The sequence below is a fragment of the Ovis aries genome, chromosome 5 (assembly GCF_016772045.2).
Source record: "Ovis aries strain OAR_USU_Benz2616 breed Rambouillet chromosome 5, ARS-UI_Ramb_v3.0, whole genome shotgun sequence".
NCBI classification, from domain to species: domain Eukaryota; kingdom Metazoa; phylum Chordata; class Mammalia; order Artiodactyla; family Bovidae; genus Ovis; species Ovis aries.
Window position 1 is genome coordinate 55,112,263 of NC_056058.1, and position 19,603 is coordinate 55,131,865.

The 19,603-nt window shown below is 36.0% G+C and overlaps 1 protein-coding gene across 4 annotated transcripts in view; it reads right to left on the minus strand.

The window, feature by feature from the left end:
* LARS1 (leucyl-tRNA synthetase 1) overlaps positions 1 to 19,603 on the minus strand; it is a 66,817-nt gene that overhangs the window by 37,235 nt on the left and 9,979 nt on the right. For all 4 annotated transcript variants that reach the window (XM_060415882.1, XM_027970360.3, XM_060415881.1 and 1 more), the window contains 13 exons: positions 19,479 to 19,597; positions 17,399 to 17,486; positions 16,925 to 17,005; positions 14,720 to 14,857; positions 11,295 to 11,456; positions 10,549 to 10,661; positions 9,826 to 9,889; positions 8,174 to 8,241; positions 7,845 to 8,070; positions 4,839 to 4,926; positions 4,679 to 4,755; positions 3,397 to 3,450; positions 2,173 to 2,313 (listed from right to left, as the gene is read on the minus strand). In XM_060415882.1, coding sequence (XP_060271865.1) covers positions 2,173 to 2,313; positions 3,397 to 3,450; positions 4,679 to 4,755; positions 4,839 to 4,926; positions 7,845 to 8,070; positions 8,174 to 8,241; positions 9,826 to 9,889; positions 10,549 to 10,661; positions 11,295 to 11,456; positions 14,720 to 14,857; positions 16,925 to 17,005; positions 17,399 to 17,486; positions 19,479 to 19,597 — 1,419 coding nt within the window. The remainder of the gene's footprint in view (positions 1 to 2,172; positions 2,314 to 3,396; positions 3,451 to 4,678; positions 4,756 to 4,838; positions 4,927 to 7,844; positions 8,071 to 8,173; positions 8,242 to 9,825; positions 9,890 to 10,548; positions 10,662 to 11,294; positions 11,457 to 14,719; positions 14,858 to 16,924; positions 17,006 to 17,398; positions 17,487 to 19,478; positions 19,598 to 19,603) is intronic.

The window sequence follows — 19,603 nt, forward strand, 5'->3', positions numbered from 1 at the left end:
GAATATGTAAGTGCTATATTAGTGTTGGCTTTTAGTGTCATCTAAAACATGGATGAGTTGAGTTTTAAAGAAAACATATAAACAATATTTGGTCATACAGAGAAATAGAAAGCAAAAGTAAAAAACATTCTCATTTACAGCCTTAAAAATCTTCATTTCAACCTCAAGTTACTAACAACTTGACTGGGTTTTTACTTTCTCTAGCCTCACCTTCTTTCCATGGAAATGTAAGCCACATTAACATATGTACAGTAAGAAGAAAAGAGAGGTTCAAAAATGGTGCTAAGATGTCATGTAGTAGTTGTATTAACAAGTAAATTAATGAACTGAATGAAACTGCTTATTTAAAATTTCATCTCATTAAGAGAACAAAGGGACCGGTTATTGTCCATGCAATAAACCTTTGGCGTGTATTGCATAATAAGACGAACTAACCTTAAAAATGTTCTTGAGAAACTCACTCAGAGATTAGGGGCACAAAAATGGAACTTCTGTAATACTATTGGACCAAAATAGATTAAAAAAAAGAAATTTGGAAAGAGAAGAACATAATCTTATAATCAGTTCAGTTCAGTTGCTCAGCCATGTCTGACTCTTTGTGACCCCATGGACTGCAGCACGCCAGGCTTCCCTGTCCATCACCAATTCCTGGAGTTTACTCAAATTCATGTCCATCAAGTCGGTGATGCTATCCAACCATCTCATCCTCTGTCATCCCCTTCTCCTCCTGCCATCAATCTTTCCCAGCACTAGGGTCTTTTCTAACAAGTCAGTGCTTTGCATCAGGTGGCCAAAGTACTGGAGTTCACCTTCAGCATCAGTCCTTCCAATGAATATTCAGGACTGATTTCCTTTAGGATGGATTGGTTGGATCTCCTTGCAGTCCAAGGGACTCTCAAGAGTCTTCTCCAACACCACAGTTCAAAAGCATCAATTCTTTGGCGTTCAGTTTTCTTTATGGTCCAACTCTCACATCCATACATGACTACCAGAAAAACTATAGCTTTGACTAGATGGACCTTTGTTGGCAAAGTAATGTCTCTGCTTTTTAATATGCTGTCTAGGTTGGTCACAACTTTTCTTCCAAGGAGCAAGCATCTTTTAATTTCATGGCTGCAGTTAACATCTGCAGTGATTTTGCAGCCCAAGAAAATAAAGTCTGTCACTGTTTCCATTGTTTCTCCATCTATTTGCCATGAAATGATGGGACCTGATGCCATGATCTCAGTTTTCTGAATGCTGAGTTTTAAGCCAACTTTTTCACTCTCCTCTTTCACTTTCATCAAGAGGCTCTTTAGTACCTCTTCGCTTTCTGCCATAAGGGTGGTGTCATCTGCATATCTGAGGTTATTGATATTCCTCCTGACAATCTTGATTCCAGCCTGTGTTCCATGTAGCCCGGCATTTTACATGATGTTCTCTGAATGTAAGTTGAATAAGCAGAGTGACAGTACGCCACCTTGACGTATTCTTTTCCCAATCTGGAACCAGTCCATTGTTCCATGTCTAGTTCTAACTGTTGCTTCTTGACCTGCATACAGATTTCTCAGGAGGCAGGTCAGGTGGTCTGGTATTCCCATCTCTGGAAGAATTTTCCAGTTTGTGGTGATCCACAGTCAAAGGCTTTGGCATAGTCAATAAAGCAGAAATACATGTTTTTCTGGAAGTTTCTTGCTTTTTCAGTGATCCAAGGAATGTTGGCAATTTGATCTCTGGTTCCTCTGCCTTTTCTAAATCCAGACTGAACGTGTGGAAACTCTCAGTTCATACACTACTGAAGCTTCGCTTGGAGAATTTTGAGCATTACTTTGCTAGTGTGTGAGATGAGTACAATTATGCAGTAGTTTGAACATTCTTTGACATTGCCTTTCTTTAGGACTGGAATGAAAACTGATCTTTTCCAGTCCTGTGGCCACTGCTGAGTTTTCCAAATTTGCTGGCATATTGAGTGCAGCACTTTCACAGGATCATCTTTTCGGATTTGAAACAGCTCAACTGGAATTCCATCACCTCCACTAGCTTTGTTCATATCTTATAGTAATCCCTCTCAAATCAGGACACAGCTGAAATTATATTAAATTTTTCTATATTTTTTTCTAAATTACTAAGAAGGAAATCAAAGATCATGGAGTACGTAAATCAAACAAAAATGACAACAAAAATATTACTTACACCATCATAAAAACCTCTTAGGTACAATTTCTCCTTTGCTTCTGCAAGTTTTTCTCGGTCATTCTGGCTCTGAATTTTCAATTCATCACATATAGTTACAGCAGAAAGCTTTCCAAAATCTGGGATTTCAATGACTGGCACCTGCAAAAAAGAGAAATGTGAAACTATTCACACTGAATGAACATAAAAACAGCCTTATGGGCATAGTCCTTTGCCTCCACTGTCCAATGAAGTCATATGAGATTTTATATATCATTAGGTCAGCTCCACACATTAGGAAAAACATCCAGATGTGAATCTATCTTCCTACTGTCCATAGGAACCACCCAAATTCTCTGCACCAACCCCCACAGCGTCCTTTCCTCACTACACATATAGCTTCCACAGCTCTCAAGCCCTCACTGGGCATATAATTTACTGAATAATGCTCGAAACTGGCAAAATGATGCATGCATGTGTGCTAAACCATTTTAGTCATGTCAAACACTCTGCAACCCTATGGGCTGTAGCCTGCCAGGCTTCTCTCTCCATGAGATTCTTCAGGCAAGAATACTGGAGTAGGTTGCCATTTCCTATTCCGGGGGATCTTCCAGACCCAGGGATTGAACCCTAGTCTCTTATGTATCCTGCATTGGCAGGCAGATTCTTTACCACTAGCGACACCTGGGAAGCCAGCGAAATGATGTAAACAACTAAATTTATGGATGGTCTTTTTTCTGATTTATATTAAGTCTTCTGGAGTCTCCATGAAAATTATTAACTAGTAATTTACATTTCTAAAGACACTAACATGAAAACATAAACATTCATGAGTAACATGGCAAAATTTTATCTTTAGAAGCCTGGAAATTTGCCACATTAGAAAATAAGTTACTACAGAATTGGTGATACTAAAAGGCAAACTATTTGTTTGTTCTTGAACTGCAGGTGCCAAGAGCTAAGAAAATGCCTACTGTTAAAGTTTTTTGTTTGCTCTTATCCATCACAGCAGATATCAAATTAAAGTAAGTAAACTCTTAAACTCCCTCTTATTTTCATTCTCTGTGAGTTGGTGATGGACAGGGAGGCCTGGCGTGCTGCTGTCCATGGGGTCACAAAGAATCGGACACGACTAACAGACTGAACTGAACTGAACCAATTATTTAATTCTGTTATAAGTGTTAGCTCTTTTCTTCCTCTAATGAAAAGATGGACATTAATATTCCAAATCATCTATGTACTCACAGGTTCAAATGGCAAGACCATGTCATCTCTAATTCCATACTTCACTCGTAAAGCCTACAAAAACAAAAAGGAAGTTAACACTAATGATCAATATTTTTCTGGTATTATCATTAAGAGAAGTACCCTCTAAAATTTTCTTACAGTATTTTTCTTCTTCTCTCCATAAAGACCAATTTTTTAATTTTATAGAAAAAAATCTCAAGAAGGGATGTATGACTTTTAAAAACTAAACAGTTTAAGTTAGACTGAATAGCTTAAATGATGAAACTATACAGTCAAAAGCAAAAGTTCACACAGACACACACATATCACTTAAAATGAAGTTCACATTCCAGTTGCAATGAAAATGCAAGTATCAGAAAACTTGTTTTTACAAAACTTTCTCTTGTTAGCAATCAGGTTGCTCTTCAGCAGGTGAATGAATAAACATACATCCAGACAACAGAATATTATTCAGTGCTAAAAAGAAACAAGCTATCATGCTATGAAAAGACATGAGAAACCAAAATGCTTATTACTAACTGAAAGAAAGTCTAAGAAAGCTACATACCATATGAATCCAACTATTACATGACTTTCGGGAAAGGTAAAACTATGGTGACAATTAAAAAGATCAGTGGTTGCCAGGAGTGGAAGGGAAGAGAGATGAACAAGAGCACAGAGGATTTTTAAGGCAGCGAAAATACTCTGTATATCATAATGATGGACACACGTCATTAAATGTTTGCATAAACCCACAGAATGTACAACACCAAGAATGAACCCTAAGGTAAACTATGGACTCTGGGCAGTTATGACGTCAATGTAGGTTCACCTTTGATAAAAACGTACCACTCCAGTGAGTGACACTAACAATGGGGGAGGCTATGCAGGTGTTGAAGCAGGGGGTATTACACGGGAACCTCTGTGCCTTCCTCTCTATTTTTATTATGAACCTAAAACTGCCCTAAAAAAAAAGTCTTAAAAAAGATACTACGGGGACTTCCCTGGCCGTCCAGTGGTTAGGACATCACGCCTCCACAGCAGAGGGCGCAGGTTCAATCCCTAGTTGGGGAACTAAGATCCCGCATGCCTCGTGAGACAGCCAAAAAAAAAACAAGGTTCTATGAAATATTATTTTTAAAATTCAAGTCACAGGAAAACATATAAATATCAAGAAACAGGTTAAAGATAGCATTAAAAAAGATATCTGCATAGTTTTTCAGCCTAATCCAATAGTTCAGTGGTGCCTAACAAATGCGATGAGAAAGAGGAAATGTGAACATGAAACACAGAAACTTACCTGCTTTTTCTTCAAGTCTCTGAGGGCAGCAAAATCATCAGGAGAATCAGAAGGAACACTTGTGACCACACCAGTGCCTTGTAAAGGAAAATGTGGAATTAACTACTAACAACCAGAATGTGTCCACCAAAGAATTTCTACAAAGAAGTTAACTCTTTACCTTTATCCTCCTTGATGGTGAGCATTGGGAGAACATAGATCACCTTGTAAGATGTTAAAGGTGCAGAAAGTGATGCGCCAAGAATATCCTATGTAAGAAAAAGATCAGTATAAAGAGGAAGTAACTTATTCTAATCATTAAATTTTAAAACTATGTTTATATTTTAAGCCATGAGAAGCTAGTAATCAGCAATACTCATTCTTTTTTACCTACTAGACTAGAAATAACTGAAAATAATTATAAAGCCCAAATCTTGTAATGTTGTGAGGAAATTAGTACAGTAACATATTGCTTCTAACTTTGCACTCCTTGAGGAAAACAATATAGGAATCCACAGCAAGAGTCACAAAACTGTTCACACAGCTTGGACCCAGCAATCCAATTCTAGGAATTTACCTCAAAAGATTCTTTGAGAATCTGCCCAATGCTGTGTTAACTACATTAGCAAAACCTGGAAACAACTAAGACTTTAAATGATTTTTTTTTTAATCACTTAATTAAATATGAGACATCAACAAGATAGAATATTATGTCTCTGAGTTTCTATTTTAAACAATAATTAAAAAGACAGTTAAGAAGACATATCTAGTTTCTCTTTAAAATAAAAAAAAAAAAAGAAGATGCTACAGAAATGCACTTTTCAATTCCATATAGTTTCCTTTACCCATATACATAAGTTGCTTATAGAATTTGGAGCCATACTGATAAAGGCTAAATATCATTAACAGTTTAAAGCTATTTTTAAAATTATATCACCCATTTCCCTCATACCAGAATCTGCTCAAATTAACAAGGAAAGAAGTTGCATGTAAGAGCAAGAAAAAAAAAATTTTTGTCATTAATACTGTTCCCCAAAACCTCTCAGACGGAACTCTAACATTAGGAACTAATGAGATGTGGCAGGACTGCTTATAACAGACAAAGCTATTCAAATATCCATTATACAGAGTCATTAAATAATTTGTGGCACAGCCAAACAATGGAATACTGTGTAACAGTAAAAAATAAGAACAAAAGGAATTCCTTGGCAGTCCAGTGGTTAGGACACTACTTTCACTGCCAAGGGCCCAGGTTCAACCCCTGGTGAGGGAATTAAGATCCTAAAAGCCACATGGCATAGCCAAAAAAAAGAAATGAGAACAAGTAGATGTTTATTACCAAGAAATAGCTAAGTAAAAAAGAAAGTAAAACACCAAACAATGTGATGAAATACACTGCCATTTGTGTGTAAAAAAAGAGGGCTAAAGAATATATATGTATATATTTGCTCATATATACATGAAATACTTCTGGAAGGATTCACAAGACACTGGTTTCACTGACTGCTTATGGAAGAGAGAACTGAGTGATTGGGAGTATTTTGTGTACCTTTTCTTTTTTTTTTTTTTGGCTGCACAGCCTGCAGAATCTCAGTTCCCCAACCAGGGATGGAACATGTGCCCTTGGCAGTGAAATCACAGAGTCCTAACCACTGGGCAACCAGGGAATCCCTTCTTTTTGTCTTTTAAATTTTGAGTCTTATGAATATTTAGTAATCTAGTCAAAAAGTAAATTTACAAAATAAGAAATAAAAGTCCAATTCAAAAGGAGAATTGAGATGGTATTCTACTCATCTTTTTCTTTTAAAAGATTTTTTATTAAGATACCAAAGATCAGCACTTAACCAAAGGGAATAAAACACCCTAGTAAATAAGTAAAATAAACTCTAAGGATACTACACGTGCTCATGCACAGTCATATCCGACTCTGTGAGACCCCACGGACTGAGACCCACCAGGATCTTCTCTGCATGGGATTCTCCAGGCAAGAATACTAGAGTGGGTTGCCATCTCTTCCTCCAGGGAATCTTCCCGACCCAAGGATCCAGCCCAAGTCTCCTGGGTCTCCTGCAATGTAGGCAGATTCTTTACTGGCTGAGCCATCGGGGATTTAGTTAAGATCAAGACTTCATTTCCAGAAAAAAAGCAGCTGCTACTGCATACCAGGAACACGGGTAATCATATTAAAAAAGTAGTATCGGGACTTTCCTGGTAGTCCAGTGTTAAGAATTCACCTGCCAATACAGCAGACACAGGTTCAATCCCTTATCAGGGAAGATCCCACATGCCATGGAGCAACTAAGCCCATGTGCCACATCTACTGAAGCCCATGTGTCTAAGAGCCTGTGCTCTGCAACAAGAGAAGCCACCGCAGGCAGCAGTCCGAGCACCGCAACTAGAGAGTAGCCCCTGCTCACTGCAGCTAGAGAATGCCCACGCACAGCAAAAATGACCCATTTTTCAAAAGGAGTAATATAATGTCTACTGCAGCTATATACTAAATCTCTTGAGGAGAACTGTATTTTTCAATCAGATAATTACTGAGCAGAAACATAAGATTCAAAAATGCTATTTTAGGGAATTCCCTGACAATCCAGTGGTTAGGACTCCATGCTTCCTCCGCCAGGGGCCTGGGGCTTAATCCCTGGTCGGGGAACTAAGATCCCACAAGCCACATAGTATGGTCAAAAAAAAAATATTTTCTAATAAATACATAAATAAAAATGCTGTTTTACTGATATGGTCACACAATGAATATACCACAGCAATTAAAAAGCAAACAAAAAGAACAAACTATTACTACATATACATGGGTGAATCTCACAGGCATCACATTGAGCCAAAGAAGCTAGACATAAAAGAGTACAGACTATATAATTTCACTATGTAAAGTTCATGAAGAGCGACTCATCTTTGGTGACTTAAGTCACGTTAGTGGTTACCTCTGCAGAAGCAGGGATGCGAAATGGACAGGAGAGTGCCTTCTGGAGTGCTCCAACTGTATATCCCTTGATTTAAGTGGTGCATAACATTTGAAGACATACCAAAATACACACTTACGACTTACACACTTGACTGTACGTATACCTCAACTAACATGTTTTTTTAAACATTCTTTTCTCAAATTTCATTTCTGACATTTTCCTCCAAATGCATGCCCTAAAATAAATTCCACTACCCAACTTACCTCTCCCATTAACTCTTTAACAACAGGTACCACTCCATTGTCCTTGGTAAAGCCCTGGTATGACATATTTCTTGCAGCTCTTTGGGTGCAGATGAATATATTGCCATTCATTGTCTCAAATCCAATGTACTTCATATCAGGGCGAACCCAACAGTTTGTTTGTCCAAACATAGTCTCAGGTCTGAGAGTAGCAGCTACCAAGAAGATATTTTTCCCTTTCAAGCCACTAAGAAGAAAAAAACACACATTTACACAAAATATGTTGTGGATTCTATCACGACTATCTGATGTTTCAAAAAGATGAAGCCACAATTCTTTGACAAACCTACCTTAATTTAGATGGGTATGGCTCAAGCACTTTCAACTTGATTAAAGTATATTCCTGAGGTCCAACACCCTAAACAAAATAAAAATTTGAAAGAGAAAAGAGTTGCATTAAACCTACTAATCTATGCAAGAGATCTGATTCAAATTTCTAAGATGGGTTCTTGCACTGCTAGAATAACTCTTCCTTCCAATGAAAAGAGTGTCAGTGGTGTGTTGACCACATGGAAGCCTAATGTGTAAGAAATGACTTGAGAGACCACCATCCTACCCCACACCAGACAGAACTGGTCAAGGAGGTCCAGACTACTGAGTAAGGTTTGCTAAGAGCTCTCTCGAGAGGGAAGAACAAGGGGAGAGTGACTTGGATTAATCAGCCAAAACAGTGTTTGCCAAAATGGGAGTTAGAAGATACAATCAATATCAATCCTACAGAGCAGTCATCACAGACATACGATGGACCAGGGATCAAATGATGTGTATTCAAAACCTAGCTTGGGCCCTCACTTGTGGCCTGCCACAAGGAGTCACAATCACTCTGAACCTTCATTTCTTCATAAAAAATAAAATTAATTAAAAATTTAAAAAATAAAAAACTGTGCTGTGCCTAACACAGCACTGTCCTGAGGAACACATAAGATAATGACACATAATGATAATGACAAAATGCTTTGAAAAACTATAATGTACTATTGAAACTTAAGATGTTGCTATCATTGACTATATTAAAGCTTAACATAGTAAACTAGCCTTCTGAAGGCTCTCAAATCTTTCAAAATTTTGATCAACTCTCACTTCTGTCAGATAAGTTACATCATAATTGAAGGCTGATTTTGAAAGGTAGTCACTAGCCTATGAATGTGTTCAAAGGTGGTAACAGAGAATGACACACTCATAGGGACTACAAAGTTCACTGTTGTTGATTTACTCTGCCAGGGATTTAGACGAATGATTTAACCTTGCTTCATCCAAGTATTACAGGGAACAATGTCACTAATGTGTCTTCCAGGAATGCAGAATGAACTGATGTCATGCATGACTTGAAGTACTTTGAAAATAAGCAGGCATGTGACCAAAGCAAGTATAAATGGAATCTGTGTACATGAGTGAACCACATATCTCATTATCTTTCCTCATGGTCTCTTTTTAGAACCATGCACTCTCCAAGTGGTGCTTCTCAAACATGAGCAGGCATATGAATCACACAGAGAATACATTAAAAGACAGATTCCTGGGCTCCACCCTCAGAGCTTCTGATTCAGCAATTTAGGGGTAAGGTTCAAGAATCTACTTCTCTAGGAATTCTCTGGCAGTGTAGTGGTTAGGACACCACGCTTTCACTGCCAAGGACCCAGGTTCAATCCCTGATCTGGGAATCCTGCAAGCCAAGTGACCCAAAAAAAAAAAAACTCAAGAATGTGCTTTTCCAGCACAAGCTGATGCAGCTAAACCTACCACCAAAGTTCTAGAAAAGGTTCTAGAGAAGATACAGCTACCTATGATGACAATCTGCCTCCCTCTTTAACAGCCACCAGAGTATCATGACTTATACCTTAATACTGGAATAAAGCTATTTTTAGGTTTCTGATTTATTTCTTAAACTCTGTGACCACATTAAGAATTATTACAATAAATATTCTATGTCACAAATAATTACCTCCCCAGTTTGTCTGTCATGATCCATGCAAGGCTGTCCATCTTTTGGAGAATAAATGGTATACCTAAAATAAAAAATAAATGACAAACATTACACTGTACAAGTTTTATCCTAATGGATTTGTCAGTGTTGTTCCTAACATCTCACAATATTTCTTCTAACTAAAACTTCTGAGTAAATGTCTACATCATTTTTATGCTTTTATGGGGAATTTTGTTGCCAACACAGTTACTCAATGAAAGCTTTTTGCCTTCATCAAAGGTAATACCACTGAAAAATATTCACTGATCTTGGCTTTGTGGTATGAAACAGAAGACTGTAGAATATAAATAAGCTTTTGAAATGCAAATACCTTTTAATGAGCCCATATGATCAAGGGAGAACTTTATAGAACAATTTATACAGCAAAAGGATAAACTAAAACACAATATAATTATTTTTCTACTTGGCTAGAATACTTAAGAGAATCTTTCCTGAGACGATAAAAGTAGAATCTTTAGTGAGACCCCCATTCTCCCAGGTTCTATTTGTCACAAACGCTAAGCAGCTCAAAGAAATTAAGACACTGGCCAGACAAAAAGGAAATCAAAAGAAATAAGAGAACAAAACGAGGAATTATAAAAAGAGAAAAGATAATGGAAAAAAGTAGGCTCTGGGCACAGTGAATTACAATACAGGAATTATATGATTTTGCTTTATTAAACTGAAGGACAACAAACTCACCGCTTCCCAAACTTAATTCTGCTTCTTTCTTTTAATGTTAGAAACTGCCACCTGACAAATGAATCATAGTAAGGATTAACATCAGTGGTGATGAAGGACCGGCGCCAATCTACCTACAGGAGAAAGGAAATGGTAATTTTTTAGAAATTTATATTGTCTCTATAAAAAGGAATTCCCATGAATCAATTATTTACTCGCCTACTCCTAACTTTTCAATGTAGAATTATATCAAATGTCAAAAGAAAACCAAAAAACTTCAAGTTCCATCTATTAAATATATGTCACAATTATCACATTAATTTATGCTTAATAGGTAAGCTTTTAAACATATATATTTACATATTAAACATATAGGAATTATAATAAATTAAGAAGGAACCCTGAAACAACATCTTTTTGTGTCCCTAAATATTCAAGCCACACTTGGGTTTCTTCAAATCTCTTTTTTTTTATTTTATTGAAATACAGTTAATTTACAATGTTGTGGGTTTCTTCACTTGAACAGTACTCCTTTTTACTAATTGCTAGTCTATCGATATATATTCCAAAACAACAAACATTAAAATACTTCATTGCTTACCTCAAGGCCCATGTGGTTCTAATCAGAAAATAACAGTACCAAGCCATTCGTGGAATACTGATGGAATATATTATTCTAAATTAAGAGGCGGTCCAAATCTTGTATAGTCACACGAATATAACTGTGTTCTTCACATTGCCTTAAACTACAGAGGTGACCAGCATACCTTCAAACCCATTCTCTTCAGATCCTGGACAGCCAGTGGTGGGAAATATTCAAGCCAATGCTCTGCTTCAGAAAATTTGACTATCTCATCATCAGAAAGGCCGAGGGACTTCATAATGTCCCACTGGTATTTAGAAGATCCAGCTTTAGCAGCTGCTTTACTCTGAAAATAACCAGCAAAACCAAACTCCATTAAAGAACAACTAACAACCAGTTAACAAACTCCAGAACCATAATAATTTTAAATGAATGATCCTATTTGGTAGTTTTTTTTAACTCTAAAACAATATTACTGACATATAGGAATACTGCAGAATCTGGATGTACTGTTTTATATGCCAAACCTGTATTCTAACACCAAAGGTAAGTAAATGGATGGAACCATAAAAAAATTATCATCACAAAGATAAGTTCTTAGCACCAAACCTTCTCTATTTCCTTTTCTTCAAATACCACATGAATCTTTTTTAGTTATGAATAAACTACTAACAAGAGTTTCCTCCTTTTCCAACATTTATCAATATCAAAAAAGTAACCACATGCCAGGGACTGAAGGTGGGCAAAGGTGTTGGACCATAAAACTATAAAAAGGTAGGAGGAGGAATCTCAGGACTAAGGAAACCGATCTCTATGTACCGTGGTGGCAGAAACAAGACTCTGTGCATTTGTCAAACCAAGGCAATGATATATTCCAAAGAGTGAATTTTACTTTATGTAAATTAAAAAAAAAAAAAAACTGACCAGGATGTTGGAGGAACTCAAGATAGAAAGCAGACTGTGACAAAGTTATCTAACTGTATTACAAATGCATGCTATAACCACACTAAAGGGGTAGGAAAGAAAGAACTTTAGAAGTAACTAGAAAATAGCATGTTGCTGCTGCTGCTAAGTCGCTTCAGTCATGTCCGACTTTGTGTGACCCCAGAGACGGCAGCCCACCAGGCTCCGCCATCCCTGGGATTCTCCAGGCAAGAACACTGGAGTGGGTTGCCATTTCCTTCTCCAGTGCAGGAAAGTGAAAAGTGAAAGTGAACTCGCTCAGTCGTGTCTGACTCTTAGCGATCCCATGGACTGCAGCCCACCAGGCTCCTCCATCCATGGGATTTTCCAGGCAAGAGTATTGGAGTAGGGAATAGTGTGTTGACTAGATTCTAAAGACAAAATGAACTATACACAACCAATGTATTTTAGTTGGTAAAACTGTTCTGTAACTACTGGTAGACAACTGAACAAATAACAGATATGCTGTAAATAATGAGAGCTAGGTTCCCTACTGTTGGAGAAAGGAGTCACAAATAAGCAAAGGAAGAATGCTAGAATGAGCCCTGTGGTGCTAAAATAGAGCCAGAGGCATCAGTATGCACTTAGAAAAAATAGAGACAGAAAGAGAACGACAAATGCTATATGATATCACTTATATGTGGATAATCTAAAATATGACACAAATTAACTTACCTTTGAAACAGAAATAGACTCAAAGATATAGAGAATAGATCTGTGATTGCCAAAGACAAGGGGAGTGGGAGAGGGGTTGTTTAGGAGTTTGGGATCAGCAGATTTAAATTATTATACACAGATGAGTAAACAATAAGGTCCTACTATATAGCACAAGGAACTATATTCAATATGCTACAAAAAAAAAAAAAACCATAACAGAAAAGGAAAAAATATTTTAAATAAAGAAAAAATACACGAATTCCTGGTCAATCCAGTAGGTAAGATTTGGCTCTTTCATTGCTGTGGGTGTGGGTTTGATCCTTGGTCAGGGAACTAAGATTCCTGGTTGGTATGGCCAAAAATAAATAAAGTGTTTACATTAAGAAAAAAAAAGAAAAAACTTCATTTTAAAAAAATACAAAGAAGTAAATACAGACACATACATACGCAATGGCACCCTACTCCAGCACTCTTGCCTGGAAAATCCCATGGACGGAGGAGCCTGGTGGGCTACAGTCCATGGGGTCGCTAAGAGTCAGACACGACTGAGCAACTTCACTTTCACTTTTCACTTTCATACATTGGAGAAGGAAATGGCAACCCACTCCAGTGTTCTTGCCTGGAGAATCTAAGGGACGGTAGAACCTCATGGGCTGCCGTCTGTGGGGTTGCACAGAGTTGGACACGACTGAAGCAACTTAGCAGTAGACATACACATATTTCCTTGCTCTTTCTACAGAGAAGACCTAGAAACAATGAGCATACCTAGCACTCAGAATTTAGTTTCTAAATATCATTTTTCAATAAGAGGAAAAAGGACGCCTTGGAAAAGTGGCTAACTCCAGGGCTAAAATAGGGAGAAGAGAAAATGAGCTTGCAGCATCTTGTGGCACCTGAAAGTACAGAAGTGCTCAGAAAAAAAAAAGGAATAAAAGAAAAGATGATGAGGGCATGTCAAGTGGACAAAGGAGCCAACCTAAAGATTCCCTTAATGGCCAATGCTAGAACAATCTGAGCAATAACAATAACTCAGCAACAACAACAACAAAAACCAATAGTATTAGATTATAACTCAAAGAATAAATAAATATGCATGAATCCACACTGATACAAAAAAGAAATAAGTAAATGAAGAAGAAACAGAAGAACTCCACATAATAAGTGTAGAAGGATGAGGGAAACAGAAAATCAACATTAGAACAAAACAGCAATAACCAGCGCAGGCAAGATCCACTGATGAATGCTAAAATTAGTGAGGAAATATATATTTTTTAAAAAAACAAGATGTTATTCCCATAGTCTCAAAGTATCTCTCCCAAACCATACATGAATCACAAAGGGAAAAATGAAATCTTCACAGTAGGAAACCTGACAGATACCACCTAAACCAAATGATCAAGGTTAACATCACCAGTAATAAGACATATCAATATCTTATACTCCTTGATTGGATTCACTGAAGACACAACACCTCTCAATCTACTCATGAGAAAGCATTAGACAAGCCTAAAACAAGAGGTACTTTATAAGTTATCTGACCAGTCCTTTTCAGAAGCACTAAGATCAGGAAGACAAGACAGAAGAGACATGACAAGCAAATACAAGATGGGATTTTGGATAGGATCTTAGAACAAAAAACAGTGCTAAGGAAAAACTGGTGAAACCAAATGAAGTTGGTAGTTTCTCAAACAGTATTGTTCAAATGTTGGTTTCTTAGATATGAGGACTGTACTATGGTTATATAAGATGTAAAGGAACCCTATGCAATTTGCAATTCTGTAAGTCTAAAATTATTTCAAAATAAAGTAAAAAGGGGGGAAAAGGCAATCAAAAGGTGAGAAAGATATTTTTGCTTCATTACTTTTTAAAAATTAGTGACTACACTTTATGTGTCAGATACTACTATATTGTTACTCTGGGAATGTACATATAAATCTGACAAATATAAATAAAACTTCAACCAAAATAAGTATCATCAAGTTACCAAACCTTTTTTCCTTTAGCTTTATCCTTAATTATTATATCTTCTGTTTTAACATTGATTTCTTCCTCTTCCTCTTCCTCATCTGGAAAATCAGGGGGGCAACCATAAAGTTCTACTTCTCTTTTCAATTTATCAGCACATGCCTACAAAAAACACAACATTAGAGGCAGTAAAGTTAAAAATTCCAAGGTAGAAACACTTTGAGTCTTTTTGTTGTTTCTATGGCCAACTAACACTGACTCTGAACTTTTTAGCAATACATCTATAGATGTGTAGATCATTACAGAAAACTCATGATACAAATCATGTACCTAAAAATTCACTAATTTACTTCATTTACTTGGCAATGACTTATTCAATACCCAGACTACTCAATGCAATATAATTTATGTTAGGTGTCAGAAGTACAAGAATAAAGATATATTATTATCATATTGAAAACAACTCTAAAAACTACATTTCTCAGTTTAAAGATTACTGTCACATATACTATATTAGTTACCATCACAAGGCTACTAGGTAGGTAGGACGAGAGATAATATGCTAGAAAACAGACACTGAAAGGTGAAGTGATTTACCCAAGGTTATAAAGCTAGTGAGCTACAGAAATTGTAACATGAACCTACATTCACAACTTCAGCTCTTTTCAAGTGTACCCTATAATGAGCTCACTGTCACAAACAAAGATGACACCACGTATACAGTGTCAATGGAGAAGGCAATGGCACCCCACTCCAGTACTCTTGCCTGGAAAATCCCATGGATGGACCTGGTAGGCTACAGTCCATGGGGTCAATAAGAGTTGGACCCGATTGAGTGACTTCACTTTCACGCATTGGAGGAGGAAATGGCAACCCACTCCAGTGTTCTTGCCTGGAGAATCCCAGGAATGGAGGAGCTTGGTGGGCTGCCATCTATGGGGTCGCACAGGGTCGGACACGACTGAAGCGACTTAGCAGCAGCATACAGTGTTAAAGTTTAAAAAAAAATACAAATATAGAATTGTGAATCTTCAAAAAGGGAAGGGATGCTTCTAAAAAGAATTTCAGTTAATAAACGGGAAAAAACGAGACAACTAGAAAGTCATCATTTTACAACCACAAATTCAACTACTGAAAGATAAGGATCATGAAAGGATGCTAAAACGACTGAGTTATTGGGTAACTAGATATTCAAAGGGTCTTAAGGTATCATTCCATAAATTACTTCTTAATGAAAAAAGAGAAAAGTTAACTTTAGAATGAAGAAACATGGACATTATTAATATTACTAAAATGATACAAGTTGACTTATACGGCTTTTGATGTCAGACAGTGGGAAGAATAAAAAGTAAAAACCTGTCAGAAAAGACATTGTGGGACAGCTAGGGAGATTTGACTATAGATTAGATAATGATAATATTACATCAATGATTAATTTCTTGGAGAGGATAATGGGATAGTGACAATGTAGAAGAATGGCTTTGTTCTCAACAGATAAAAGCTGGAGTGTTTAGGGGTGACACGCCATGATGTCTGCCAACTTACTTTCAATGAGTTCATAGACGAAGAAAGACGAAGCATGCATGTATTGTATGCTGAGAGACAGAACTAGAGCAACTGTGCAAATGTTAATATTTGGTAACTGTAAGTGAAGGGTATCTGGCTGTTCACTGTACCATCCTTTTACCTTCCCTATAGGTAGGACATTTTTCAAAACAAAAGACTGGCACATAAAAAGAAGTAACTTAAATTTCCCAACTCCCAAGGATTTAGGGAATCCTTTCAAATGTGTTTTTCTTGCCCATTTTATATTAAAAATTATTTTTAATATAAATTTATGACAAATTTAAGACACAAAAATGACTGAAATAGAACTGTTCATTATTTTAGGCCAACAGCCTATATATGCCATGAATGCACAAAACAGTGTCCACTGTACTTGTTAGTAGTCTTTACCTAATTCTAAAACAGAAATGTGAATATATAAGGTAACCAAAAGATATCAAAATTAGTTAGAAATCACTCAGACCTTAATGTTTGCCCTTTAAGCACTTCTTCAAATGTTTTCTAAAAATTAATTTTACTATAATAAATTCAATTCATTTCAAAAAAATACTTTAACATAGTACAGAAGTATGTATTTGAAAACCCTATTTCAAATTCTTGAATTGGATATTACTATTTGCTCTAGGCTAAAAAGAGTATACAACAATCCCCAAGCAATCTTACCTTAATGGGCATTCCAGTACAGTGTAAACCAAAAGGAAACAGGCAAGTCTTCCCTTTCAGTCTCTGGTACCCTACTGCAAACTACAGAGAGAAAATCAATTTTAAACTACAAATTTAAATGCTAGATGAATACAAAATTCTGACTTTTCACAATTAGTTTTGTTTTTCTCTTTCCATCTTCCTTTAGAGCACCAGTTAGATGTTATAGTCATTCCAGAGTTACACTTTTTTCTATGTCTTCACCAACCTAAGAATTACTTTTGAACATATACACATACCTAGAACCCTGTGCACACACACATACAGCATGTGAAAATAGAAAACTTAAATTATTTAAATATAAAAACCATGCTTAAAATTAAGGAACTCTAAGTTCCCTTAACAGGAAATAAATTCTATAGATGTCATTTTCTTCAAAAGAGTATTCATTAAAGACCCTCCATTCCATTATACTAAACAAAAAAGAAGCTTTACCTCACATTTAGATAAAGAAAATGTGTGTCCCAAGTGAAGGCGCCCATTCATATATGGATATGGGAAGGTTACAAAATACTTGTCCTTGCTGCAAAACAATCATGTAAGAAAGAAAGTACAAAAAAGAAAATGTTAAATTCCTTTAACAATTAAGGGTGGGGTCAAGGGAACACTTTACTGTAAGTAACTTGCTTAAATTTTAGTTATTTAAAATATACCAAAAATTAAATTTATAAATCCAGAAATTAAAAGGTCTCTATAATTGAAATATATTTTTGATTTAGAAAAAAATAAGATATTTATAGGTGGCTATTAAAGAAATAAATATCCTTGTAGCAAATACTGAAGGGTTTAACTTAAGCTAAAACACTGAGTAAAAAAGATATACAAAAAAAATTAATAGAAAACCTTAATGTTTTACTGATTAAATGAGATATGCTTTCACTATACATAAAGCAATTTGAAGTCCCTCAAGTAAAATAAAACATCCTCAAAATACATATGTGGCAAATTCACTTTAAAAAGCACCTTTTAAAAGCTGCTTAATTATGTTTTATTCCTTTTTTTAATGACAAGTATATCAAACAGACATATGTAAGTTATAAAACACAATGAACACCTGTAAGCACCCTATCCAACTTAGAAATTCACTGAAGCTACCTGTGTGCTCCTCCCCATCCTCCCGCCAGAAATCACCTTATTTTGAAATTTACTTTTGACATTCCTTTGTTTTTTAATAAGTTGCACATATGTCTATGCCCTTAAACATCATTTAGTTTCACTCACTTGTGAGCTATATTTTAAATACGGTCTACTTCACAGATTCCTCAATTCTCTTTTTTCACTCAATGTTATATTTCTAAATTTCTTCAGTTCATTTTCTTTCACTGAGCAAAAGAGTTTTCAAATTCATGTTAGATTATTTTAAATTACTTTAGAGTTGACCAAAATTCTAGAACCAAATAGAAGCTTCAAATTCCAGTTTAAATTATAACACCAGAGAAATGCTATGCTCCCAATGCAGGGGACTCAGGTTCCATGTCCAGTCAGGGAACCAGATCCCACAAGCCTCAATTAAGAGATCATATGCAGCAACAAAGAGCGAAGATCCCGGGGGCCGCAACTAAGACCCAACACAGCCAAATAAACAAATAAATTTTTTTTAAAAAATTGGAAAAAATAAAGTATAACATCAGAAACTTCGTCTTAGAGCAAATCCTTCTCCTCTCTTAGAAAAAGAATTCCATTGGAGTGCAGCTTAACAGCAAAGATAGACTTTGGAATTAGAAAGTCCTGATAAGAAGTCCAAGCCCTGTCAATTAATTCCTAGCTATGCAACCTTAAGCCGGTTACTTAACCTCTCTGTCTTAGTATACTCATCAATAAAACAAGAATTAAAATATTGGTAAACTTAAAGCATTATTAAGATTAAACAAGAACACACAGTTTAAAAAAAGTATATTTCCTACTGCCTTGGCATTTGAACAACACATGTTCAATAATGACTACTATTATTGCTATTGTCCATGTATATCCTCAATTCTAAGAAGCACGTTTTGCTACATTCCAACATATCTGAAATTGCAACTCAACTTATAATTGATGCACATATTTACCATGGTACTGTACAGCAGCAGTTACTTTTTGTTTTTTCCCCAATACCATTTAATTATGTTATTATCAATTCTTAACATCAAGGCAATATACATTTATAAAATAAGATTACAGAAACCCTTCAAAATTTATATTCTCTGCCTTTGGAGATAATTATCACTATAATATGATTCTCTGTAACAGAAAGACATCCTTTTATCAGTCAGCAAAGACAAAACTTAAAAACACTCTCCTTTGTCTAACTATGAGAAATACTAGTTTTTTTAAAAACTTTTACATAGGAAAAAACCCTTTAAGAATTCCACAGGAAAGAGGATGCTAATTTGAAATAGAGAAAATGGAAGTCACCTCCTTCAGCTTGTTTCAGCCATTATAAATACAATCTACTTTATTCCTGCCACACAGCAGTTTCTGAGCCAATGGTTCTGGAAGTATAACAAAAAGAACCTCACAAATGATTGCTCACCTGGTCTGTTTCTCTAAATTAGATGCATTGACCTCAAACACCTTCTTGGCATCCCATTTTTGTTGGACTTCTTTCTCAATCTTCTTCAAAAAGTCCACTTTGGCTGTTCCTTTTCTTTCCTATTA